Here is a 26574-nt window from a genome sequence, read left to right on the forward strand (position 1 = left end):
GCTGGTTGTGTTGGGTTCACGTGGCACTGTATGATAGTGGGTGTCACTGGCGTGCACTTTTCACTTGACACTGAATCCGGTTCAAAGGACCAAAATGTTTCGGCCGTTCGCGGAGAGACGCGATCGCTAGATAACGCGTCAACGAGAGTCGTAAATTCTCGTTATGATTAAACAATCGACGCCACGAACTGATTGATCCCCTATTTCTATTACGAGAATAGAGGTGGTTAGGTTTGAGTGTATATGAACAACTATACTGGGTTGGTTGATAAAAGTTTAATAAAAATAACGAAACAACAAGTTCAGTCAAAGATCAACAATTAAAAACGAAAAAGATAACAGTCAAGGTTTGTTTAGCGGTTTGCTTATAACGAGATCTATCGCACTTCGCAGCTTGAGACAGACGTTATGTGTTAGATTCGATTCAATGTGTAACGTTCGACGTGTCACAAGGAACTAACTGACTTTAGATGATTCCTTTGTCTCATGTTTAAGACGACCCCCACTCTACTTAGGTCACGCCACCGTTCGCGCCTATGATCACGTATGTCTGTTCTTGCGTGAAAAACGTAACGGACAAAATTCGACGTTTCCAGAACTCGCTGCTTGGCGACAGCTATGCGCTAGTCGATACATTATATATGATCTGGCGGTCAGATGAAACGATCTGCCTGCGACATTGTAGGGCTGCGAGCGACGGTTAGAAAATACAGCGTGTGGCAAGCCTCGTGGCGTAACAGACGTTTCATACCGGGGGCAGCGAAAATCCTACAAAACACTTGTGGCGGCACTCGACAAGCCAAATACCACCACTCGACACTAACTAGTGCTGGACGACGGCAGCGCAGTGGTTAACGTCTTAGGTTGCGAACGTTCGGAACCCGGGTTCGAATCCCGGCGACCGGAGTCCGATTTTACTCCCACGCACCAAAAAACGGAGGAAAAATCAGCAGCACCCAGCAGCAGTACATCTACAACCCCCAGTGACAATTACAGCGGACCAGGCCCAACTACTACACAACTATAACTCACGGCCACCTCAAATTGGTGACCCCGACGTGATTTTAAGTGAATGAGGTGATCGTGATAGTGCTTGTGAGATTTCAAACGCCGCGAAGTTAAGACAGTGCAAAATGACCGATACCGCCGATTTTGAACATGCGACGGTCGGGGGTAGCAACGTAGACTCGATAAACGCGCTCCTCCGTGTACCACCTTTCTGGCCTGACGATGTTGAATTGTGGTTTACGATGCTGGAAGTGCAGTTCGCAACCGCTCGGATCACGAGCGACCAGGAAAAATTCCAGACCGCTGTTGCACACCTCGATAAGTCGCACGCGAGATTAATCCGAGACGTATTGACCGCCCCGCCGGCGACCAGATGTTACGAGTTCGTCAAAAAGGAGCTCATCAAGAGACTGGGAGAATCGGACGCCAAGAGACTCCGACAAGTAATCGAGAAGGAACAAATGGGCGATAGGAAGCCATCCCAGTTCTACCGAGATCTAAGAAATTTATCCACCAACGCGTTAGCGGACGATTTCATTCTTACTGTCTGGGAAGGCCGACTCCCGCTGCGCGTGAGGAGCATCCTAGCCTCCGTATAGAGCAAAGACCCAGAAACCCGCATCCAAATCGCCGATAGCATCTTCGAAACCACCATGGAAACAGGGCAGATCGTCGCGACCAGCGCAGTCCAACTACCCGCGGCAACCCACACAACCGGTCAGAACAGCGGAATAGGGCACCCCGTGGCAACCGCCTTCAACACGTTGAACGAACGGTTAGCGCGAATGGACGCCTGTATGGCCCAGATGCGAGCGCAATTTGCCGAGCTGAGAACTGACGTACATCGCCGACCACGATCACAATTGCGTTCGCGTACACAATTCCGCCGCCGTCCGCGTTCTCGCGAGCAGCCGCGGCAAGATGGACTATGCTACTACCACGCACAGCACCGAGAACGCACGAGAAAGTGCACATTCCCATGCTCTTGGAATTCGGGAAACGGAACCAGCCGTCCGTAAAAGTGGCAAACGACGACGGTTTAGCATCTCGCCGCATATTCGTAACGGATAGGAACTCGCGAATCTCCTACCTTATCGATACCGGCGCCGATATTTGCGTATTCCCGGGCAGCATGTTACACGGGCCCGTGAGCAAAAGCGAGTACGAGTTGTTCGCGGCCAACGGGACACGGATCACAACATACGATACCGTCGCGATCAATCTAAACCTGTCCCTACGCAGAGCATTCAAATGGAACTTCACGGTAGCCGACGTCAAAACACCCATCATCGGCGTGGACTTCCTAAGCCATTACGGGTTGCTCGTGGACGCGCGAAACAAAAGCCTCATCGACACGGCAACCCAAATGTCATCGATGGGATACACCGCCATGACAGACGAAGTGTCCGTTAAGACCATTATCGGCGAATCACCATATCACCAACTCCTGGCAGAACTCCCGGACCTCACCCGCCCACCGATTTTTGGAAAAGAGAAGACTCGACACGGTGTGGTACACCACATCGAGACCACGCCTGGCCCGCCGGTCTACAACAAACCCCGCCGTCTCGCACCTGATCGACTTAAACAGGTAAAGGAGGAATTCGAGCTCATGATCGAGCAAGGCGTGATGCGACCATCGAAAAGCCCGTGGGCATCACCTCTGCACGTAGTGCTGAAAAAGGACGGAAACCTGCGACCATGTGGCGACTACCGTGCGTTGAACGCCCCCACCGTACCCGACAGGTACTCACCGCCACATATCGAAGACTTCAATCGAAGACTTACCATGCATCATCTGCATCGTAAGCGAATCTTCTCAAAGATCGATTTCGTCCGCGCGTACCATCAAATTCCGATCGCGCTCGAAGACATCGAAAAAACCGCGATAGCAACACCTTTCGGACTTTTCGAAGCAACAAACATGATGTTTGGACTTCGGAACGCCGCGCAAACATGTCAGCGATTTGTCGACGAAATCACACGGGGGCTCGATTTCGTCTACGCGTACATCGATGATTTCCTCATAGCATCGGACGATGAAAGTCAACATTGCGAACATTTGAAAATTCTGTTCAACCGCCTCAATAATTACGGCGTCGTGATAAACCCCACGAAATGCGAATTCAGCGTGCACGAAATTACTTTCCCCGGATACTCGGTAAACTCCGACGGAATTAAGCCGCCGCCCGAACGCGTCGAAGCGATTATAAAATTGTCGAAACCCGCGAACGCTAAGCAACTACGTAGGTACCTCGGTATGATAAACTTCTACCGACGTTTTATACCGGGGGCCGCAGAACCACTCGAACCGCTCAATGACTTGTTAAAAGGCGCGAAAAAGGGCAACGAGCCCATAGAGTGGTCGGAACAGTCGGAAAACAGCTTTCGCGAATCGCAACGTGCTCTCGTGGATTCCATGATCCTGGCGCATCCGATACCAGGCGCGCCCATCAGCCTCACGGTAGATGCATCCGACTACGCAGTGGGAGCAGTATTACAACAACACGCGAATAACGAATTGCAACCGCTAGGGTTCGCAACGAAATCTCTGACCCCCGCTCAGCAAAAATATAGCGCGTACGATCGCGAACTAATCGCAATATACACCGCAATCAAACACTTTCGATACGCTTTAGAAGGCAGAAACTTCGTAATATATACCGACCACAAACCTCTCACTTACGCGCTCAGACAAAAGTTAGAAAAGTGTTCGCCGCGACAATTTCGATATGTAGACTACATCGGTCAATTCAGCACCGATATACGTCACATAAAGGGCCTAGTTAACAACGTAGCCGACGCTCTGTCACGCATCGAAGCAATAGGGAAGTAGTACTATCTAACGTTTTACGTTATTACGTAATAGTATATATCGTTATACGTTATATGGTAATACTATATAACGTTATTTGTAATATGGTAATACTATATAACGTTATTCGTTATATGGTAATACTATATGACGTTATACGTTATAACGTGACAATATACAACGATATACGTTATTGCGTAATAATACACAACGTTATACGTTATTACGTAATAATATACAACGTTATACGTTATTACGTAATAGTATATAACGTTATACCTTATATGGTAATACTATATGACGTTGTACGTTATAACGAAACAATATAAAACGTTATACGTTATTACGTAATAGTATATAACGCTATACGTTATTACGTAGTAGTATATAACGTTATACGTTATATGGTAATACTATATGACGTAATACGTTATAACGTAACAATGTAAAACGTTATACGTTATTACGTAATAATATATAACGTTATACGTTATTACGTTATAGTATATAACGTTATACGTTATTACGTTATAGTATATAACGTTATACGTTATTACGTTATAGTATATAACGTTATACGTTATTACGTTATAGTATATAACATTACACGATATAACGTAACAATATACAGCGTTATACGTTATTACGTTACAATATACAACGTTCTACGTTATGTGGAATATGGTAATACTATATAACGTTATACGTTATAACGTAAAAATATACAACGTTTTACGTTATTACGTAATAAAATACAACGTTCTACGTTATATGGAATATGGTAATACTATATAACGTTTCCGCCCGTGCCTACACGGCCTAGAGTCTCCTAAGGCTCTCACATTATCCAGAACTCCGACAGTTCCTATAACTCTCAAGGGCTTAGAGCTCTTAATGCTCTCCTTCTATCATCCAAGAATAATCCTTCTCTTCGTTATCTGTATCTTAATCAACGGCGTTACTACTTTGTGTGATTGTATAAAGTGTTGGAAATATACATTATTATAACTCAGTGACTCCCAGTGTTATACCGCATCAACCACCCCGATTATCCTAACCGAAATACGGGGATCGAACTATTCGTGGTGTCGATTATTCTAATCGTAACGGGAATTTACGACTCCCGTTGACGCGTATTCTAACGATCGCGTCTCCCCGCGATAGCTCGAAAATACATGGTCCTTCGAGCCGGATACTGTGTCAAGTGAAAAGTGCACGCCAGTGACACCCACTACCATACAGTGCTCGTGAATCCAACACAACCTGCAGCGGAAGCGTTACCACCCTAGCGAGGTCAGTAACGTAAAGGGTCGTCACCTTTGAGGAGGTATAATTCGGTGGTTGAAACGCAACCACACAGCCTCCTGCCGCAAAGTGGACAATCGCCAACAGAAGTAAGTCCAAACGATTTCACTATCAATTACATAAAAAATAATGGCAAACGGAAACGAACATGCCGCCTTGCGTCGACGCCGGACCTACTATATCGCCCATTTTACACGCTTCGCAAAAAAACTCGACGACATTGAACAATCAGACTGTCCGGAAGAGATTGACTTAATACAAATTAAAGATCGTCTAGCAACCTACGAGACGAAACTCCGTGCCATACAATACGAGATTGTAGCTATAGACGAGGGAGAGACCGCGCGCGGCATTGAACTAGCGGACGAATACGAAAACCTACAACGCCGAATAACGAAACATTTATTCAATATACGACGAAGTACGCCGTCACAATCGACAAACGGCGAATCAGCCGCCGGTTGCGGGTCCGCTTCGCTTAAACTCCCGGAAGAACAAACGCGCGGTCTCGAGATCAGAGAACAGTATGACGATATATGCGATCGGCTAAGACGTAACCAACGTATAGCACAACAACTCCGGTCATCGAGACCGGCACACAATGGATCAGCCGCTGGTATCAAATTTCCACGAAATGCTTTGAATCAGCCAACCTCTCACGATCCACTTTTTTTTGAGTGAGGAGGGGAAAATGCTATTACGCATGCCCAGTGACCCGCATCATTGGGTTATGTGGGAATCGGTCGGATGTCGTTGCCATACCCACTAAAAACCCCTCCTCCTTCTTCCTCCGCTTTGAGGGCAGACAACCCCGGTAAAACCTGTCGACAGTCATCAGGGTTGTCCTTTCGTGCCCCGTTATATCTACTTCTTCGGGCAGTTATTGCTCATGTCATCTTCTCAGCCAGTTCAGAATACTGGGCTGATCTCCTTCTGCGGTTTTTCGTTGTTTCGTATTCTTGCCTTCATTGCTCCGCGTAGTTGTTGTTTCACTCGTTCTCCTCCTTGCCTCTTCCCAGGCCCTCGCTGTCACCCTCCTGTGACACATGACGGTCTTGCAGAATTGCCTGAATTTATTCCAGCTCTCGTTCTTGGCGGTCACCGTGGCGATCAGATTGCCCACGTCTATCTCCTCGCCAAGAGCGTTCTCCAGCTCGATCCTTCTGTCCGTCCACTTCGGGCACGCGAAGAGGGCGTGCTCTGCATCGTCGTTAGGGTCTCCACAGTCGAGACAGTTACTGTCGCTGTCCTTGCCAATCCTTTTCCTATAGACACCGAAGCTCCCATGCCCGGTTAGCAGCTGCATGGTGTGGTGATCGATGTCCATCTTCTTTTTGGTAAATAGCAGCGCACTCGGTATTAATTTCTTTGTGATATTCTCCTTTTTGTAGTTGTTCCACTCCTTCTGCCAGTCCTCTTGGGCCTTCTTGCGAATCGCCTCCAGTTCCTCCTTCAGCTTGCAGCCGTCATCCGTGCGAATCTTGGACTCATGGATCTTGTTCCTCTCGTAGGTCTCTCCGAGCATCTTTATCTTTATGTAAATCGGGAGATTCCCGGTCAACACGCAAAGTGCCGCGTGGGGGACGGTACGGTATGCCGTCGTTGTTATGCACAGGGCCGTTCGTTGTGCTCGTTTCAGCTTTTTCCTGTTCTTATCGGTATTCGCTGCTCTAGCCCACACCGGTGCTCCGTAAGTTACGATGGACTCCCACACATTGTAGTAGAGCCTACGAGCCAAGCTGGGCGGCCCGTTGATGTTGGGTAGTATTCCCCTAAGGGCTGCCATTAACTTGTCGGCTCTATTACACACCACCTCGATATGCGCACCGAACCTCCGACTGGAGTCGATGACGACTCCGAGACACTTGATGCGATCGACCGTTTCGATGTCCGAGGAGCCCAACCTGAGTTTCACCACTCTCGGCACTCGCAACCTTGTGATGAGCATGACTTCCGTCTTTTCTCTCGCCAGTGTGAGCCCGACACTCGTGCACCAATCGTTGGCGATCCTTAGCATCGTGTTGACCTTGGCGGAGGCCTCTTCGTTCCTCCCGACGGAATACCTGATGGTCAGATCGTCCGCGAAGGCGGTTGCTCTGACCATTGGCATGTTGTCGAGTCTCTCGAGCAACCGGTCGTATACCAAGTTCCACAGGAATGGTCCGAGGATGGATCCCTGCGGAACTCCCGCCGCCACCTTGTGCTCCACCGTGCCGTGCTGGTTGCTCACGATGATCCTCCTTCCGGATAGGTAACTGCCGATTAGCCTTTTGACCTTCCATGGCAGCTTCCTCCTGTCAAATTCCTCGTATATGCTCTTCCAGCTGAGCGAATTGAAGGCATTGCTAATGTCCAGGGCGATCATCACGCATATTACCTTCTTCTGTTTGCAGATGTTGGCAAACTTCATCACCTGCGTGATGGCATCTACCGTACTCCTCTTCTTTCTGAAGCCATATTGCCTCCGATGGAACGGGTCCATTCCGATGCATCTCTCGATGATCTTCTTAAAGCATTTTTCCCACATCTTGCTCATGGTTGGGAGTATGCTTATCGGCCAGTACGCTTTAGGGAAACTGGGATCCTTTCCCGGTTTCCTTAGCAGTATTACTCTGGCCGTCTTCCAGCAGTCTGGGATCCTTCCTGATTCGGTGATGCCGTTGAACGCCCTTGTCACGAGCTCGCTCCTGCGACTCGCTATCAGCTTCGCGATCTCGCCCGGCACGCCATCGACTCCAGCAGCCTTCTTGGTGTTCATTCTTCCGGCGGCATCGACGACATCGCCTTCGCCGATGGCGACGCTGAGGCTGGTGTCTCCTTCTTCTTTGGTCTCTGCCTCTTCGCGGCCTTCGCAATGGGAGGGTCCGTGTCCCATGGTGAATAGCCTCTATAGGACTGCCTTCACCATGTCGATCGGCATGTCGTTGGTTGGTCCCTTGCTTTTACATCTCTTCATGACCGTGCGATAGGGTTTGCCCCAAGGTTCGCTCTCCAGTATCTTGCAGTATTCTGCACAAGCTGTTTTTTTGCCGCGGGCAATCTCCTTTTTTAACTGCCTTCGGATCTCCTTGTAGGCGTTGACGAGGGGCTCGGTGTTGCCGGCATTCTTCTTCCTTTCTCTCGTCACCTTCCTGAGCGCTTTGTGCGTCTGCGCTCTAAGTTCCGCGATCATCGGGTTCCACCAGTAGTTCGCGTACTTGCGGCGAGCCGCACAGTTCGCCTTCCTTAGCATCCCTTCGCACGTATCTTCGATGCTCTTTTGCAAGGACTCGGCCCCAACCGCACCGATAGCCGCGTTGAGGTCCTCCTTCTTCAGTGCGTCGTCGAATCTGCTCAGGAACTTCTCCGGCGACATGTCCTTGGTCACGTACCTGTAGAACTTCGATACGGTCCGAGTCTTCCTCGCCTTAAACCTGTGGAGCACGTACAGATGGTCCGAGGCCGAGTATTTGTCCAAGACCGCGCTTCCGGCGTGTGTCTCGCTGACCTTGTTAGATACCCTTATTATGTCGGGGAAGCTCGTCTTCCCGTTCATGAAGAAGGTGTACTTTTCCTTGAGCCTCACTGGAAAGACCCGGTGGCCGCTTAATGCCTCCATTAGACTCTCCCTCTCTTGTCTGTGGTCGATCCTCCCCAACGGGTTGACTTTGCGTTGAAGTCTCCGGCCACGACGACCTTGTCGTGTCTTCTAGCAACGTTCTTCGTCATAGTTGACAGCGTGTCTATGTACTTGGAGTATGCTAGTTTATTTATGTTGGGCGAACAGTATCCGCTGAAGCAGAAGACGTCGCCGACGCGGACGCCCACTATCCCGTCGCTCTTGACCTCTGTTGTTTCATCAGGAAGTTTGCCATTGAGGAGTGTGACCCATATCGAGGCGTCTCCTTTGGTGTCATTAAACCAGTGCGGTAGCTGTCTGTTCGGCTCGGATATTATTATTATATCCGGCCTAAGTTCGATCGCGCATTGGTGCATCATGTCTTGCGCCAGCTTGCATCTGTTGAGGTTTATCTGCAGTATCCTCATTTTTTCGTTTTCAACAGCCTTCTATATTCTGGACATGCCAGGGATCCGGTTACGTGGTCAAATTTCACTCCTTTCTCCTTGCTGCAGATGGAGCAGCAGGGTGCGTTGACGCAGGCAGCTATCGTGTGGTCGTTGGCTCCACACTTCCTGCAAATCTCTTTTCCAGGGCTTATCGCCGTGCATTTGTTTGCGATATGCCCGAACGTGAGGCATCTGAAGCACTTTACCACATTGGGTAGTGCCTTTATCGAGGCTATCGTCAAGCCGGTTCTGATCTTCCGGCTCGCCCCCTCTTTGGCCAGATAGGCTTTCGGCATCGTCACTATTGCCGATTGTGTGCCCCACGGCGCCATTCTTAGGGTTTTTACTTCCACCTCGGTGATGTCGCTTATGCTTAGTTGCATTACTAGCTCCCTGGCTGGTTCTTCCTTGCTTACGAGCGGGTCTATATCCGTGATCTCCACGGAGGTCTTGTCGCGCATTGGTCGCGCTCTCACCTTGCCTCTTAGCCCCGTGTTCATATCCGCCGCGGTCTTTTTGGCGTTGCTACCTGCTTTCAGCTCGATCAGAATGTCTCCTGTTCTGGTCCTTCCAATTCCGCTGCTCTCTTTTAGGGTCTCCCTTGCCCCCATCAAATCTTTGTAGACCTGGATCCACTCCTTGTCTTGACCTACTTTGACGGGGATGGCTTCGGGCCTGTTACGTACCCTCTTTGGTCCCTCCGGCCTCCTTGACTTGTCCAATGCCGCCCTTCCTGTGTTCGCCTTCCTGTCCACCGCCGGAGTGTCCGTTCTTTTTCCTCTCCTTCCGCGGACAGGGATCCAGTCTTCCTTTACATCGCTGTCCGTGCAATCCGTAGTCGCTTTTGCCGAGCTGTTGCCGGCACAGGCTCCTGCGTAGGAGGCCTCCACGGTCGTTGGTCTCTTTCTCTTGGTGTCTCCTTTCCCTTCGATGGGCGATATCTCCTTCCATTTTCCTTCCTTCTCCCCGCTCCTCCCCGGAGGGGTGGTCATCCTGGTGGCCGTGACTATCCTAGCGTTCTTCTTGAGCCTCATCTCGTCCAGCATCAAGAGGAGCTCGATCGCTTTTTTACTGATAGCGTCCGTCCTTTTCTTTATGTCGGCATCCTTTTTGCTCATGAGGTAAAATCTGTTACCTATACCTTGGATTTCGCGGAAGACTTCTGTGATGATTTCCGTCATCGCCTTCCATTCGCTCATTTTGATGACGATACTGTCCTCGTCATTGCTTTTGATCTCGGCCGTTGCTCTGTTCACCATGGCCTTCCTCCTGAGTCATTTCCTTGATGCTGCCGCTTCGCTGCCGCTGTCCAACATTTCCGCCGGTGTGTCTAGCTCCGAGGTGCTGGCTGCCTCGTCCCTCGTTGCCATCGGCTGGCTCCTGGCCAGGCTTCTCGTTGTCCTGCACGCGCTCTCCTCCACTGGAGACTTTCTTATATATCTGGTGATCTTGTCACCTTTCAAGAATTTTTCCTTGGCGATTCGGCTCGCCTTTTCGCTGGGTGGTGTCTTTTCCTTGCTTGCCTGCATCGGCATCTCGACTTCCTCGATGATTCCCGCGATATCTTCGTCAAATTCAAGGTATCTTCTTGTGGTTTTCTTGCATATCTTTTCCTCCGTGACAACTGCGGGTGTTTCTTGGTCCCCAGTCGTGTTTACCGAACGAGGGGAGGCCCTGGGATCGACCTTCCTCTCGCCGTTCGTCCAGTCGTTGGGTGACCATCAGGTCGAGCCTGGGATGCTACTCGAATCACCGACGGGGCCTGGAAGCTCCGAAACCCCCTGAGCCGTAAGTTTATTTACCTTATAAAACTTGTCCATATTGTTTTATGTGTGTGTGTGTGTGTGTGTGTGTGTGTGTGTGTGTGTGTGTGTGTGTGTTCGTGTGTTCGTATCCTAATAAACTTGTCGATGTCGTCGTAAAATCGCCAATCGTATGACTGATATCCGGATATTTCTAAAACTTCACCGTGGCCTGCGTTCTCCTTCTTTGCCTCGGTTAGTGAAAATCCACCGAATCCTGCCCGCTGACGATGCGCTGTCCGCGGAGGGTAAATATTACCTCGCAAGGTCACTATCACTATTCAACGAGGGGAGTCTTAGCTGGCCCTCCATGGAGGCGCTCTCCCCCACTCCTTGGTTACCCAGGTAGCCTGCACGGTGGCGCTTCGGTCGCGCGACCCAAGATGGTCTCCGCTCTGTCCCTAACCTCACTTTTCACACACAGCACTTTGTATCACTTCTCTCGCTTTTATTCCAGCGAGCTCCACTATTTCTTATATTCTCACTCATTCCAGAGCACTAGAACTTCACTTTCATGCACTTTTCCGCCCGAATTCTTTAATTAACCCAGATATTTCGGTTATGCCTACGGAGCGACGTGCACGTGTCCGTTCTGCTTGCCGCCATCATATGTAACTGATCAGCTGCTCTATGTGTTTGATATGTTGATCAAACGTTTCGGAGAAGACTAGGATGTCGTCAATGTAGTTAATGCAGAATTCTGCTAATCCGTTCCTTCTAAGGGTGTTTGCCAGCACCCGTTGGAAAATAGCAGGAGAGATTTTCAGTCCGAACGGTAAACATTTCCATTGCCAGTGTCCATTTTGTGTTATGAAGGCTGTCTTCTCTCGGTCCTCCTTTTTTTATTGGAATTGACCAAAACGCTGAATTAATGTCAAATGTTGAGAAGAAATGGCAATTTCCCACTTTGACTATGATATCTTCAATTCTTGGGAACGGTTGTGGTTCCGGAACTACAATTCTGTTTATCTCTCTGAAATCAATACATAGTCTATCTCTACGATTCGACTCTTTTTAAAAGCTAGTGCCACTGGTGCTGCAAATGGTGAACTTGATTCCTCTATGAGATCGTGTTCTAGTAGTTTCGTAATCTGGAATTCTATTTCTCTCTGATCTGGAATGCTACATCTGTATGGTTTCTTTGATATGTATTTATTTTCGATTAGCTTAATAGAAGCTTTTTGTGATTTCCTGGTTCCCACATCGAATTTGTGTTTAGCAAATACATCTTTATATTTCTCTATAGGTTGGCTTACCTCTGTTTTTTGTAGGTTATTTAAGTGTTCTAGGTTGTCCATAGGCTTACCCGTCTCCTTGTGTTCGGTAACGTTTACCTTTCTTCTCTGGTTATTTCTTCGTACTTCTTTTCTATTAAATATTATTTCCTGTTTGTCATCTACTTTTTGGCTGACCCTCAAATTCTCGTCTTGTCTTAGTTTGAATTCCCTTATGGCGTCCAGCTCTAAGATGAGATCATATGTGAAGTTATTATTGCGTACTATATACACATCTATCTTTTTCTCTATCTTGTTTATCCTCATTTTTAGTCTCGCCCGGCTACTCGTGAAGTCTTTTCCATTGATGGTTTTGAACATGCTCTTGTCTTCTTTTATGTTTGCTTTTATTTGATCAATGATCTGTTGATTGATAAAACTTGCATTCGCTCCCGTGTCGTAGACACCTTTAATCTCTTTTTGATCGTTGACTTTAACTCGCAGTTTTATCAATGGTTCGTACTTCTCCGGGCATTTTAGTTTTTTCTTCCTTCCCATTCGATGTTCCTGCTATATCATTTTCTGATGTGAGCACCTCCAGTGAATTTATTTGTTTGGGTTTCTTCTGGGGGTTTCTGTCTATATTTCTACATAATTCCACTGGGTGGAATCGGCCCGGGAAGTTCAGTGCTTCACAGATTGTGCACGGTTTTTTTTTGATGGGTTTACCTTTTTAACCAGGTCTATCTTTCTTTCTTGTGTTTCTTTCCTTTTTCTCCAGTCTTCATATTGTCCCAAAATTCCTATTAGGTCATTTGTTGTCTGCATATTTTCCCTTTCGATTTTGTCCTGGACTTCGATAGGTAATCCAATGACAATCAGGTGTATCCTCACCTCTTCATCCATTTCCCTTTTTACTTCCAATATTAGTCGTTCTTTCTCTATTGCATATTCTACGAACGAACCTGAAAGGTATATAAAGTTGTAAGCATATCGTATTGCCGGCCAACCTTTATTCTTAAAGGTTTTGAGAAATGCTTCTTTACAATCTTTCCAGTTGTGTCCACCAGCTTTCAGTAGATTTGTTTGGTACCATATTTCTGCTGTTTTTCCTAGATACTTTCATAAACCTTTGACTTTTTCCTCATCGCTTTTTATTTTGTATTTTTTGCATTCCTCTTCATACTCTGATATCCAGTTTGTGGCTTTCTGAGTTCCTTCAAATTGTTCTATATTGAAGTTTATTTCCTCTATTTCCCTCTTATCTCGTCTTTGGAGGGTCTCTAGAAGTTTTTCAATGTCCAGGTTGGGTTTCTCGATTTCCGTTTTTGTTTTTCTTGTGGACGCGCCAAAGGATTGAGTATCACCGCGAGCAGAGATAACCACGTGCCGAGAAGAGTTCGACTCATTATCAGCGAAACGTAAAACTGCAACGCTCGTTGGGAGATCGCATCAGCAGGTGGATGAAACCGTAACACACTTGGGAAGGAAATCAGCAGAAGCGAAGACTAAAGCGTCCGCAGAGATAACTACGTGCCGAAACTACGCGTTCTCGTGGGAATAAACCTTCACGAGGCAATTATCCCATGGCAGTTTTATTATAAATAGGAGTTGTCGCCTACAACAACAGTCAGTCATTAAGAAGTTAGTCACAATTATGTTCCGGAGCAGTTACGGTCCATCAGATTCTGCAGTTACGCAATAAATATTAAGAGTCACTATCAATAACCACATACTCTCGTAATGCGATAGACAATATATTTTTACAGGGTGGTTGGTAACTGCAGGATGGTGGTACAAGCGGAAAGAAGGTGATTCTACGCGAAAAAAGAAGTCGAGAATATAGAATAACAATTTTTCGTTTGAGGCTTTGTTTTCGACAAAATCGACTTTGAATGTTCGCTCGGTACACGTGCACTTTACCACGTCTCGTTATAACAGATCTCACTGTAGATCGTTGTCTCGATGGATATTATTGCAGTTTAAGTTTGTTTCTGCCGTAACGGAAAATTAGGAATACATAATGAAATAATATGAAGTAATCATAAAATTTATTATTACAAAAATTGCTGAAAATGTTGCCCATTCTGCCGAACACATACTTCTGCTCTTCTAATTAAATTTCTATGAACACTTTCAAAGTCGATTTTCTTGAAAACAAAGCCTCAAGCGAAAAATTTTTATTCTATATTTTCGACTTCTTTCTTCGCGTAGAATCACTCCCTTTCCGCTTTTACCACCAGTTACCAACCACCCTGTATATGGATATATATATATATATACATGTGTATTGTAGTATCGTGAGGAAAAAACCTGGTTAGAAACAAACCAAAACATTGTCGTCTGACCTTCGGCTGTTGGTTTACACAAGAGAAAAACCTATTGACTAAAGTCACCTAGTCCTTGCGGCACGAAAACAGGACCGGATTAGGAAAAGGACAAAATAACGTTGATCGAGAAGTGAGAACGTTTTATCGAGAGGTCAGAGATAGTCGAGAAGCGGAGGAGTAGAGTTGTAGAGTTGAAAGAGTCAGCGGAGTTGCCCGAGTTGCTAGCGATGTTGACAGATTGAGTTGTTAGAGTTATAGAGTTGCGAGAGTGATTTGAGTAGAATAAGATTTTTGCGTTTAGTTCAAGTTGAACATTTATCGTTCTCTGTCCAATAAACCTCTGTTATTTTTATTTATCTTAAATAAATAGCATTAGGAGAATTTTACAAATCTAAATTATCCTAATCCTATCCTTTCCGATACTACATTTTGGGGGCTCGTCCGGGATTGAAACCAGACAGAGAACGACACGTTTTACGGAACTACTCGTGCTGAAGAGAAAAGAGTTGAAAATGGCAAATTGTGAAGAAGAACAGTTTTCAAGTGAGGAAAATCTAACGCTGGAAGAATTAAGAAACAAGCTTGCACAGTTAAATCTACCAATATCTGGTGCAAGGTCAGTGTTGGTTGCCAGGCTAAGTCGAGCATATAGTACTGGACAACCAAGTCCTAAAGAGCCAGCAAACGGTAAAAAGACCACGGAGGAGCAAGGTTCAGGGGCAATACCAAAAACTAAGCGTGATCGAGATGAAGACGAAGATCTCGAGGAGCTTAGGACAAAAGAATTAAGAGAACGTCTTGCTAGTATGGGGCTAGAGACGAGAGGAAGAAAAGCTGAACTACGTGTGAGACTACAGGCGGCGATGGAAGAAGAGAATACGTCGTCGGAAGAAGAGAGCGACGACGAAGAAGACGAAAGAGAAAGCAAAAGGAACGTGCGAGGTGTATATCAAAAACCTGACAAATTCCGTAGGAAAGCACGTAGGTATATAACAGTAAGTGTTCAGGATGTCCAAGACGCCTTAGAAGTTTTTACAGGCGAAAACAACGAAAATATTAATCAATGGTTCGAGGCGTTCGAAGAAACTGCAAGCATATATAGGTGGACAAAAGAACAAAAGGTAATTTATGCAAAAAAGTTGATGAACGGATCGGCAAAAATATTTGTGAATTATGAGTACCATGCTAGAACTTGGCGCGAGTTAAAAGAAGGTCTGATAAGGGAGTTTTCGAAAAACTTTAACACTTTGCAAATACACCGCTAACTGCAGGAAACAAAAAAAAAAAAAAAGAGACGACGAAGGATGTACAGCGTACATGTACCGAATGCTCGGTATAGCCAGTCAAATGAATATGGAAGAAGCAGCAAAGATAAGGTACATCATAGATGGAATAAGAGACAAAGAAGTCAATAAAACAATATTGTACGGGGCTAAATCAATAAAAGAGCTAAAAGAAAATCTTATCATCTATGAGGAACAAAAATCCCGTATAGCAGAGTCAACTATGAGACCGGTGAGAGCTAAGGACAATGGAAGATACAAGCAGTCGGAAGATGTAGCGAAGTATAAAAGGTGTTATAATTGCGGTGATGAAGAACACGTGTGTGCAGAGTGTCCGAACAAGTCGAGGGGACCTAAATGTTTCGAGTGTAGAGAATACGGATACATTGCATCGAGGTGCGACAATCTGAGCGAGTCCATTAAAGAGGTTGGTAGTGTGTTTCGATTGTTACCGACGAAGCGTGGTAAAGACGTGAAGATCGGAGATTTCGAACTGAGCGCGCTGGTAGACACCGATAGCGAGTTAACCTTGATGCGGTATAATCAGTATGTAAGAATCGGAGCGCCCAAATTAAGTCGAGACATTATTGAATTTCACAGTATCGGGTCTAAAAGAAATTTTGCGCTCGGGAAATTTCCGACAGATATTATTATAGGCGGTGAATTGTATCATATAACGATACACGTAGTTCCGAACACTGCGATGCAACACTCGTTGTTGATAGGTACAGACTTCCTGGATACCGTCGAGATAAACATGAAGAGGGGAGATATCTCCATTAGTAGAATAAAAAACGAGAATTCCGATGGGTTTCCAGAGGTCCTTAAAGTAGACATAGAGACGGGAGCGCGTGAGGTAGATCTATCTCGTGTCGAGAACGTGCAACACAAGCAGGCAGTTGTAGTTCCCACGAGTGCTTGTCTCAAGGACACCGTCGTAATGAACAAAATTTCGTTAGATGAATCGGTTGCGACAAACATAACCGCAATAGCGTCGGGTGGAAACGACACGGACGGTTGCGATGAAGTTTTTGTAGGATGCAGCGAGGATCGCGCGAATTGTAGAGTTGTACAAACAAATTCTGTCGCGAGTTCTAAGAAGCGAACCAAAAGCGAGAATGAGGCGGCTGCAAGAGAATTTGAGGTAGTGCGTAGACGAGCTATCAATCCGACCTCTTGTCGGCGAAGGGCGTTCAACTTATTACCAACTTACAAGGGCGTTATTTTGAAAATATAAATTCGATTTGAAATATATATTCGTTTGAAATATAAATTCTGATTTCCTGATATAATAATTAATAATAGCAAATATCTACAAACAACTATTCGCTGTTGTAACCTTCGACCCTGCTGCGGTTGAAAGAATCGCAACGGGTTACGGTATCTTCAGTAGCTGAAAACGCCTACCGGTTTTCGCAATCGCCCTCTCACAGTTAGCGGATAATAACCTGCTCGTCTTTGGGCACGATTTGCGAAGCCGCATTGGTTCCCGCAGAGGACACTGTTATAAATAACCATTTGTTCACATTAGATGCCAAAAGCAAGATAGAATTCTAAAGGTTTATTGATTACTTTGGATTGAATTAAGCTATTGTGACGTAATCTTATACGTCTTGTAGAGATAGCTTGCAAATTTCCTACTTTTCCATTCTTAACTATTGTTATTGCGAATGATATGTTATTATTCGCCAATTTCATTTCTTTGTATCTGAGCGTTTCTCCATGGAAACTGGTCGCTGCAAGTGCTCTTTCGTCACATGGTTTGTTAAAAATTTCATTCGATGCTAGATCAGATATGTCCAAGCTGCCTAAACTTTCCACACGACTAGAAGCGGCGTAGATTTGCACTTTTGCAAAATTCTCTTTGCCAAGATCAATTACGGTCCTATCTATTATAGCCATTTGTAATCTGTGTACCGCTACTGTCCAGCTTAGCACAAGCGATGACATTCTTTATTCAACATCTCCGTAACATTTCGTTAGTTGAAATATTGCTATTAATGGAGATATGGGAATGTAGCCGTCAGCATATTTGAATCTGCTTCCAATTCTCTCACTTTCAGCTGACCTCTTCGAAGTACTGACATATAAATTTCTTTGCCATTCCCATTGCGTCGTTTATCAAACCAACGGAAATTGGTATGTTTCGTCGCAACATAACTCGTGATCCCTCGGCTAATGTTATTGCATGCAACAGTTATCCATGATTATTTACATCTGCATAAATAATATTTTCGGAAGTTTTTTTCTCGCATGTAGCTGCTTCCCGACTCTCGCCTACTGAATGAATAACGTACACACGACGTAATTTCGCTAATTCATCAATCATTTTTGTGTTATATTCGTCTACGAATCTTACTATCTGGAATATTCTTACTGCTATATCACTCCTTCGCACTCATAGTATTTCAAACTCAGAAGTTGTTATTTCGCCAAACTGTAAATTATCTAATAGGTCGATAAACTCTGTATCATCCTTTTACCTCATATTAATGATGAGTTCGCAGAATGAAACTTGGTACTATAAATTAATCTTTACAGCACACCACTGTTTTTATACAATACAACAATGTTCTTTTGCTGGGAATAATTGCATGAAAGAGATGTCATCGAAGAGAAATACATTTATGTCACCAAATATTTTTTTATATATCTTGAATTCTTGCAGTCTTAAATGAATTATTCGCAAATTCTCGTAAGATACCATTGAGATCTCATCAACAATCAACTATCTTTTATGACGTCACTTTCGTTCCTCCTGTTCAAACTTTTGTCCTGTCACGCGGTTATAGCAGTGCCTTTCTCAATAGGCAAGGGGAAACAGACAGATACAAAATTATCCCAAATATTTCAACGACAGTAACGTCAATCTTTATATATGTCGGAGATGTAGGGACATCGGGCCTTTCTTTAGGAAGATCCCCAATACTTGGGCTCGAGGTGACGTAAGTGGTCGCCGAACGTAGCCACGGTCACGGGATGAACGAAATGTCTTACAGAGGAGGTACCGATGTTGAGGGACACGCTGTATAAGCAATCAAGTCTCGATCAGGAGCAATGCTGGTTTACGCGGGACTGCCTAGTTACGGCGCTTGGGAATTTGTTGATATTCCCGATCGATATGTATTTGACATATGTGACTGTATCTGTCTTTTATTTTGCAATCACCTTGGAGAGTTTACTGTCATCGTCTAGGCTGTCAGTCTGAAAGTAACCCAGCGTCTGAGTTAACGTGTCTGCGTGCTACAAAATGTATTCCATTGTACAAAGAGTTTACCCGTTGACCGTGGATTCGTTATTGAGCCCAGGAACATTGTCAATAGCTTTTGTTATACTTATTAATTATTTCACGCCTAAAATTTCTAACGATAACCCGACATATAAATCTAAGTGGTCATTGTATATTCTTTAGTCGGCATAAATCGTCACAGGATACGATCTTCTGCGAATTATTCATTTTCAACGGAAATCTGTTCGCCGCGAAGTGATGTCTGACGCACTATTAAGTTATAGAAATATCCTTCTCTGTCACTGTTCAAAGTATAATACTGCTGGCGCAGTATAGCTGGTTTATTCCTTATTCGCATACAGCACTGGATAGCCCACACAATTGTTTATTCATTAATAAGTATAAAGAAACGAAACAAGAGTAATAAATAGATAGAAAGAAATTACCGCCTTATCAATAACAATGAAAACCGTTTTACGTTCACCCTGTATTATTGGTCGCTACACTAAAGAATGTATAATAAGATGAAAAATCTTTTCCAAAGAAATATTATCAATTTTGAAATGCATTGCAAAGTGACAAATAATTTTCTTTGTATTTATACAAATAAGGAATGTTACAAGGATTAAATAATTTCAACCATATTTATATTTTATTTATACGCACGTATAACAATAGTTAGGATTACTCATTCACTTACTAAACAGCATATTATATATACCGCAACCTTTTCGAAGGTGGCGCAAAATTAAAGATACTACAATATATAGACATATCCTAAATACATATATAAAGATAACCTTTATTGTTAAGATGAGTACAAAGTGTAAGGAGAAGGGTTAAAACTTTACAAAGATGCCTGGATTTCAACTGAAGCGTTTGGCACACAATACGATGAAAAAACGGTCAGGGCATATTTAGGGATGCTTAACTGTTTCACAGCTCGTGATGGTCTGGACTGTCTCTAAGTTTCCAAAAAGGCTAATTGAGAAAGTCGTAAAATAACCGTCTACAGCCATTCCTGACAATAGTGACGACCTTGATAATAGTCACGAATTTACGACTTCTCATTAACATAAACGAAAGAAATACGAACTACAGAACGAATCCAAACAGAGCTTGTCAGTACGATGTAGTCAAATGAAATGCAAGATATTCCGACGGCAAAATCAAACCAAAACTGATGTAACAATAAATCTAAAATAATGCGATGCATACGTAGACACGGATTTCCGATAAATATTACAAAAATATATTCTTAACCTATGTATATCGCATGGGTATACACACATATCGAAAATATCGCCGGCGAATTTACCTTCATTTTCGAGGTAATCACGCAAATACAAAAGTAAAATGACAGAAGGTGTGCTTTATAAATAATCGAATTATTAATTGTTAATTATCCTCTGAAATGCAAAATTTCATCTGATCGACTCTTACTATTCCTGTAAAGGGCATACGTGTTAATTAAAACCCACCTATATCTGTAACGACATATCTATTTTTCTCTAAAATCTTTTTAATAACGTAGGGGCTTTCAAATTTCGGTACCAATTCCTTATCTACTCCCGGTGCGACGTCCGAATCACGTATCCGATCATCACGTATCGTCGATTTTGATACCCTGTCGCATTTTTATGTTTTCTGTCGTAGACGCGTTCATTTTCTTGCTCAGGCTTGTCACTTATTCCTGTCGCTTAATGAAGCCAAGCTGATTTATTTCAAACAACAATTGCGAAAGACTTTCTCCCGTTGACCTGCAAACTGTATTGTTCTAGGCGAATTCGACTGGACTCTAGACTCAAGACTGCCATTTCCCGGGTGTTTCCGACAATTTTGCCAGCATCGGTGTTCCGTTTGCCTGTGGAGTACCGAATGTAACATGTTCGACCGCATTATTAGTTAGGAATTCTTTGAATGGCCCAATCGAGAAAACAAAAGCCTCGATTGCTAATTACTCGTCTGGGTCTACTTTAAGTTCTAAAATATTTCGTCATGAAAACTCATATTGGTAAACACCAACCTTTTATGTTTTTGTCGACTGGCATGGGCATAACCGTTTGAAAAGGTACGTTACCTTTTCTCAACTACGCAAATATCCTTCGATTTTACCACTAGTCGGTGAAAACTTTGAGCATTTCAAACAATTGCCAAAATATTTCTGTCTTACTTTCAGTCAACCAACGTACTCTACTAATACTTTCGACGATTTTATTGAATCCTAAATGATATTATTTTCCAATTACAGCTCGTGCTAATCGCTGATGGAATCGAAGATCGAGCATCCTCCGATCGGCTCAATATCAATGGTCAGCGGCCATCGAGCGTGCGATCAGTTCGTTTTTATTGCCAGACACAGCTAAATTTCTAAACTAAACAAGTACCTTCACCTCCCCAATGGTAAGTTATTTTATTATTATTATTATTATTATTATTATTATTATTATTATTATTTAATTTGTACTTTACCATTTGTCCGGCTGGAAATTTGGTAAATTTTTCTAACTTAATTGCTAAATAATATGTGGATGGCTACCCCCAGCGGGATACCATCTTCGAGTTTGACTATTTTGTTTCTTTAGCGAGGTCAGTGGGGTGTTTTCTTTTTAGTCTTCTATAAATGGTAAATGTGTTCAGATTTCTTCCACGCTATTTATTTCTCAGGGTTGTGTGTGTATATATATATACACATATACAGGGCGATACTCTACAGCTGTAGAAAAATTTAAGAGGCGATTCTTCAAGCTAAAATAAGATGCAAATCAAGAATAAAAAGATTGCGTTTTCAGCTTTGTTTTTTAGTTATTGTCAATTAAAACTTAGCCGAAATGTCTCTGTGTCCGAGCAAACCTCCTTAACTGAACAAAAGTAGGTCAGCCTAAACAGCGAGACGCACAGGGATCCTCAAATCGAACGACACATAGGCTTGCCTAGCACAAATCGTAGAGAAGAATATTATGACATTTTTTTTTTTTTTTTTTTTTTTTTATTCAGTAGAATATTTACAATCAATTCTCGTTGAGAATTTTCAGTAACTTAGTTTGGCGTGATACAATGACATGGATCATAATAGTTTTATATTGTTGATTCTAGTAGGACTAATGGTTTAATCTAGTGGGTATTTTCTTTTTAGTCTGCGGATCTGGTCCGTCGTGTCCAGTAGTTGGGTGACTAGTGGGTTGTGGTGGTTGTTGACTCTTGTGCTATATCTGCTTCTGAACTTGTGTATTTCATCTTTGACTGTAGGTATCTTGAGGTCTCGGTGGATTGTTTCGTTGGTAACATACCAGGGTGCATTTAATAGGGATCTTAGCGTTTTCGATTGGAAGCGTTGGAGTATCTCAATGTTGGAGTTACTTGCTGTTCCCCATAGTTGGATTCCGTAGGTCCAGACAGGTTTTATTACGGCCTTGTAGAGGGTTATTTTGTTCTGTATGTTTAGTTTGGAGCGTCGGCCAGTGAGCCAATAGAATTTTCTTAGTTTTTCCTTTAGTTGCTTTGTTTTTTCGGAGATATGTTTTTCCCAAGTTAGCCTCCTGTCCAGGGTCATGCCCAGGTATCTTACGGAGTCCTTGCTTGGGATTATTGTGTTGTTAATGGTGACCTGGGGGCAGGTTTGTTTTCGGAGCGTGAAGGTTACATGGGAGGATTTTTTTTCGTTTATTTTAAAACCCCATTTTTGGAACCACTTTTCCATGGAGTCGAGACTTCGCTGGAGAGTGGATGAGGCAATTGCCGGGTCTGCGTGGGTAGCTAATAGTGCTGTGTCGTCGGCAAATGTTGCTATTGCTACCTCGTTTGATATGGGTAAGTCGGCAGTGTAGATGGAGAATAGTAGGGGTCCGAGGACACTACCTTGCGGTATGCCGGATTTTATTGGGAATGTTGCGGAAGTGGCGCCTAGACATTTAACTATGAATTGTCTGTTGGTTAGGTAGGATTTTAAGATGGAGTAGTATGGGTGGGGTAGGATTTTTTTAAGCTTGTAGAGTAGCCCTTCATGCCATACTTTATCAAATGCCTGTTGGATGTCTAGGAATACGGCTGAGCAGTATTTTTTCTTTTCGAGGGTTTGGCTGATTATGTGGGTTATGCGGTGGATTTGCTCTACTGTTGAGTGTTGTTTTCGGAAGCCGAATTGGTGATCTGGGAGAGTCTTCAATTCTTCTAGGAGTGGAAGGAGACGATTCGTGAGCATCCTCTCGAATAGTTTAAACAGGGTAGGTAAGAGACTGATTGGGCGATAGGAGCTGGTTTCATATATTGGTTTACCGGGTTTGGGGATGAGGGTGATTAGTGAGATTTTCCACGCCTTAGGAAAGTGTTCAAGGCGGAGGATGGCGTTAAAGATTGATGCGATGAGTGCAATCCCTTTTATGGGAAGTTCCTTGATTGCTTTATTTCCTATTTGGTCGTGACCTGCTGCTTTCTTGGGGTTTAGGCGACTGATTGCTTCTATGATCTCTGCAGAAGTGAAGGGTTGAATAGGAGGGGACATTTGGAAGGGAGTGTGCAGGTATTCGGTGACGTCCGCTGCGGCTATGGAGGAATGGGGTTGGAATACTTCAGTCAAATGTTTGGCAAATAGGTTGGCTTTTTCTATAGGGCTACGCGCCCATCCACCCTGCGGGCGGCGGATTGGAGGTATTATTTGTGGGGGGCGCGTGAGTTTCCTGGAGGCTTTCCATAGTGAGTAGTTTGAGTCGGCTGTGGGGGACAGGCTGGCGAGATATTTGTGAAAACGGTCATTATTGTAGTTCTTTATGGTTTTGGATAGTTTTCTAGTTGCGTTGTTTAGTTTGCGTTTGTCCTCCGGTGTTCTATGGGTCTGCCATATCCTTCTTAGTCTACGTTTTTCTGCTATTTTTTTTAGTATGTACTGGGGGTATTCGTGGTTGCTGGTGGACGTTTTTGCCGGTGTGGAGACGCGGATAGCGTTTATTATGCTCGCATTTAGGTATTCCGTGGCTGCTTCGATTTCATCATTGGTTTTTAGTGAGGTTGAGGCTGAAGTTGTGTGGGTAAAGACTTCTCTAAAGAGCTGCCAGTTGGTGTGTTGGTTATGAATGGAGCCATTAGGTGTATTCTCGATGATAGTTGAACTGACTGTTACTATCACGGGGGAATGATCAGAGGAGAGATCAGCCGAGGAATTGATTTGGACGTGTCTTGACGAGATATTTTTGGTTATGAAGAAATCAAGGAGATCGGGTATTTTGTTTGTGTCGGTGGGCCAGTGTGTGGGTTCGTACGTGGTAAGGTAGTTGAGGTTGTTGGTTAGTATGCTGTTGAGGAGGTTTTTGCCTCTTACTGTGACCAGTCTGCTGCCCCATTGGGTGTGTTTAGCGTTGTAGTCTCCTCCGGCTATGAATTTGCTGCCCAGGGTGTCCAGGAAGTGGTCAAAGTCTTCTTTGGCGATGGAGTGTCTGGGAGGGCAGTATACAGCTGAGGTGGTGATTGTACCATGACAGTCTTCTATTGCTACGTTTGTTGCTTGGAGGTAGTCTTTCTGGAATGGTTGGAGTTCGTAGTGCTTGATATTTGACTTGATTATGATTCCGGTGCCGCCGTGAGCCTTTCCGCTGGGGTGTTGGGTGTGGTAGAAGTTGTAGCCGTGTATTTTGAGGTAGTTTTTGTCGGTGAAGTGGGTTTCGGATATGAGCATCACATCGATTTGCTGTTGTTTTAAGAATAGTTCTAGTTCGGCTTTGTGCTGAGCTAGACCGTTGGCGTTCCACAGAGCTATTCGCATTGGTTTTATTTTGCTTCTGTGCTTATGAATTTGTCCATGAAGCGTGTGAGTAGTGACAGCAAGTTGTTAATTTGCTCAGTTTGCTTCTCGATAAGTTTTTCGAGTCTGGTAAAGTTGTCAGTGCTTGGTGGGGTGGGAATTCTATTTTCTGTGTGTACACTGTGTGTTTTCGAGTTGTACACGTTTCCTTGCGTTGCCTGCGCATAGGATACTGTTGGTGTGGTGAGTTTTTGGGGTTTAGGTTCATGTATGTTTATGTCCTTGGGTCTCAGTTTTGGATACTTTATATTATGTAGCGATTTGTAGGCTGAGCATCCTTTGTAGTTCGCAGGATGCTCTCCTTGACAGTGGATACACTTGGCGGGGGTTTCCGGGGATTTAGTGCATTGGTCAGTGGGGTGGTTACCTGCACATTTTACGCACCGGAAGTTGTGATTGCAGTACTTCTGCGTGTGACCGTACCTTTGACACCTCTTGCATTGTATTATTTCTTTCTTTACAAGAGGTGGCTCGAACTTATCTATGGAGTTCATCAGCCGATTGATATTGTAGATTTCTTTATTGTTTGTTTTTTGTTTTAGGTCTATAAAAAATAAGGATAGTGGGTTTTTTGTGATTCTATGCCTAATGTTACTGATGTTAGTTACTTCGTGGCCGTGATTTGACAGTTCGCATTTTAGTTCGTCTAGATCGACTGAGTGATGGATATTGCGCAGCACCACTCGAAATGGTCTTTCTTGTTTGAGCTGGTATGTGTGGAATTTGGCGTTTAACGTTTTTAATAGCTTGGTTAACTTTCTATAGGCGTCTGGGTGGGACGGCAGTATTTTCACTTGGTTGTTGTTAATCTTTAGCTTGTAGTCTTCTTTGCTGATGTCTTTTTCGATAGTTTTAATCATTGACTGTATGTCGATTACGTCGTTAATGAATATCGGTGGGGGAGGGGGAATTCTTTGAGTATGGAGATTATTTACCTCTTCGGTTGTAATCATGGAGTCTTCCGTGGACTCCAGAATTGAGAATCTATTGTAGGTAGTCACTTGGCTGGCTGATGGTTTGGTTTGAATCTTGTTTACATTTGTCTTGGTCGGTTCGAGCTTTCGTTTTTTCGTGTGGTGGTCATTTACCAGGATAGTTGCGTTGCCCTCTTGCCACGGGGGAGGAAACATGGCGGTGTTATAATTTTGCTCCGGGGAGCCTGTTGGAAATGATAGAGCCATCATCGAGCTAGTTAGTTCAGTGTGAAAGAACTAGTCGAGAGGCTGTTAACCCCTGGCTAGGTTAGTTGGATTTGCTTTCGTCAGCTGGGCGTCACGTGGAGTTTTGTGAACTTCACAGGGCACTGGACACACGTCTGCACGTCTCGGCACTCAGCAGCAACTGGATGGTACTTGCTACTTTGTGGACTTTGCCGGGCACGTCTGCACGCCTCGGCGCTCACGAACGAACTGATTGCTCAGATTCTGACTGCCAATCTGAGAGAGGAAGGCTCGTGGGTCGTAGTAGATGTGGCGATTGATCAGATCCAACCTTGACTGAATCGAATCAACAGGATCAACCGAAAGACTGAATGAAGAGACGTCGACTGCTTGACTCCGACTGTTTGACTTGGGTGGCTTGCACTGACGACTGACTCGAACGACTGATTATGACATTTGACGACGTAAACCATCTTGCGCGACGCTTTGTAAAAAAAATCGTAAATGAATGACAAATAGTATTTAAAAGTAAAAGAAATCAAAACGTTTAAGAAACTAAAAACGGAAAGGCTCAAAAATATCTACAG

The 26574-nt window shown here is 44.3% G+C and overlaps 1 protein-coding gene and 1 long non-coding RNA gene across 2 annotated transcripts; one reads left to right on the top strand and one right to left on the bottom strand.

Annotated features, from left to right (window-relative positions):
• Nucleotides 1–1133: 1133 nt before the first annotated feature.
• On the top strand, nt 1134–1607 carry LOC126926919 (uncharacterized). Its single transcript, XM_050743237.1, has one exon. It carries the CDS (start codon nt 1134–1136, stop codon nt 1605–1607), a length of 474 nt encoding a protein of 157 aa, XP_050599194.1.
• An 18056-nt stretch (nt 1608–19663) lies between these two features.
• LOC126926951 (uncharacterized) lies at nt 19664–21996 on the bottom strand. The gene is made up of 2 exons (XR_007715032.1): nt 21506–21996; nt 19664–21408 (listed from the first exon to the last, which is right to left on the bottom strand). It is a non-coding gene; the product is annotated as an uncharacterized LOC126926951 (long non-coding RNA).
• Between the last annotated feature and the right edge of the window lie 4578 nt (nt 21997–26574).

This window comes from Bombus affinis, unplaced genomic scaffold (genome assembly GCF_024516045.1).
Source record: "Bombus affinis isolate iyBomAffi1 unplaced genomic scaffold, iyBomAffi1.2 ctg00000064.1, whole genome shotgun sequence".
NCBI classification, from domain to species: domain Eukaryota; kingdom Metazoa; phylum Arthropoda; class Insecta; order Hymenoptera; family Apidae; genus Bombus; species Bombus affinis.

What these genes read in the sequence shown, in the direction of transcription:
- LOC126926919 (XM_050743237.1), top strand. Translation starts at nt 1,134, where the DNA reads ATGACCGATACCGCCGATTTTGAACATGCGACGGTCGGGGGTAGCAAC.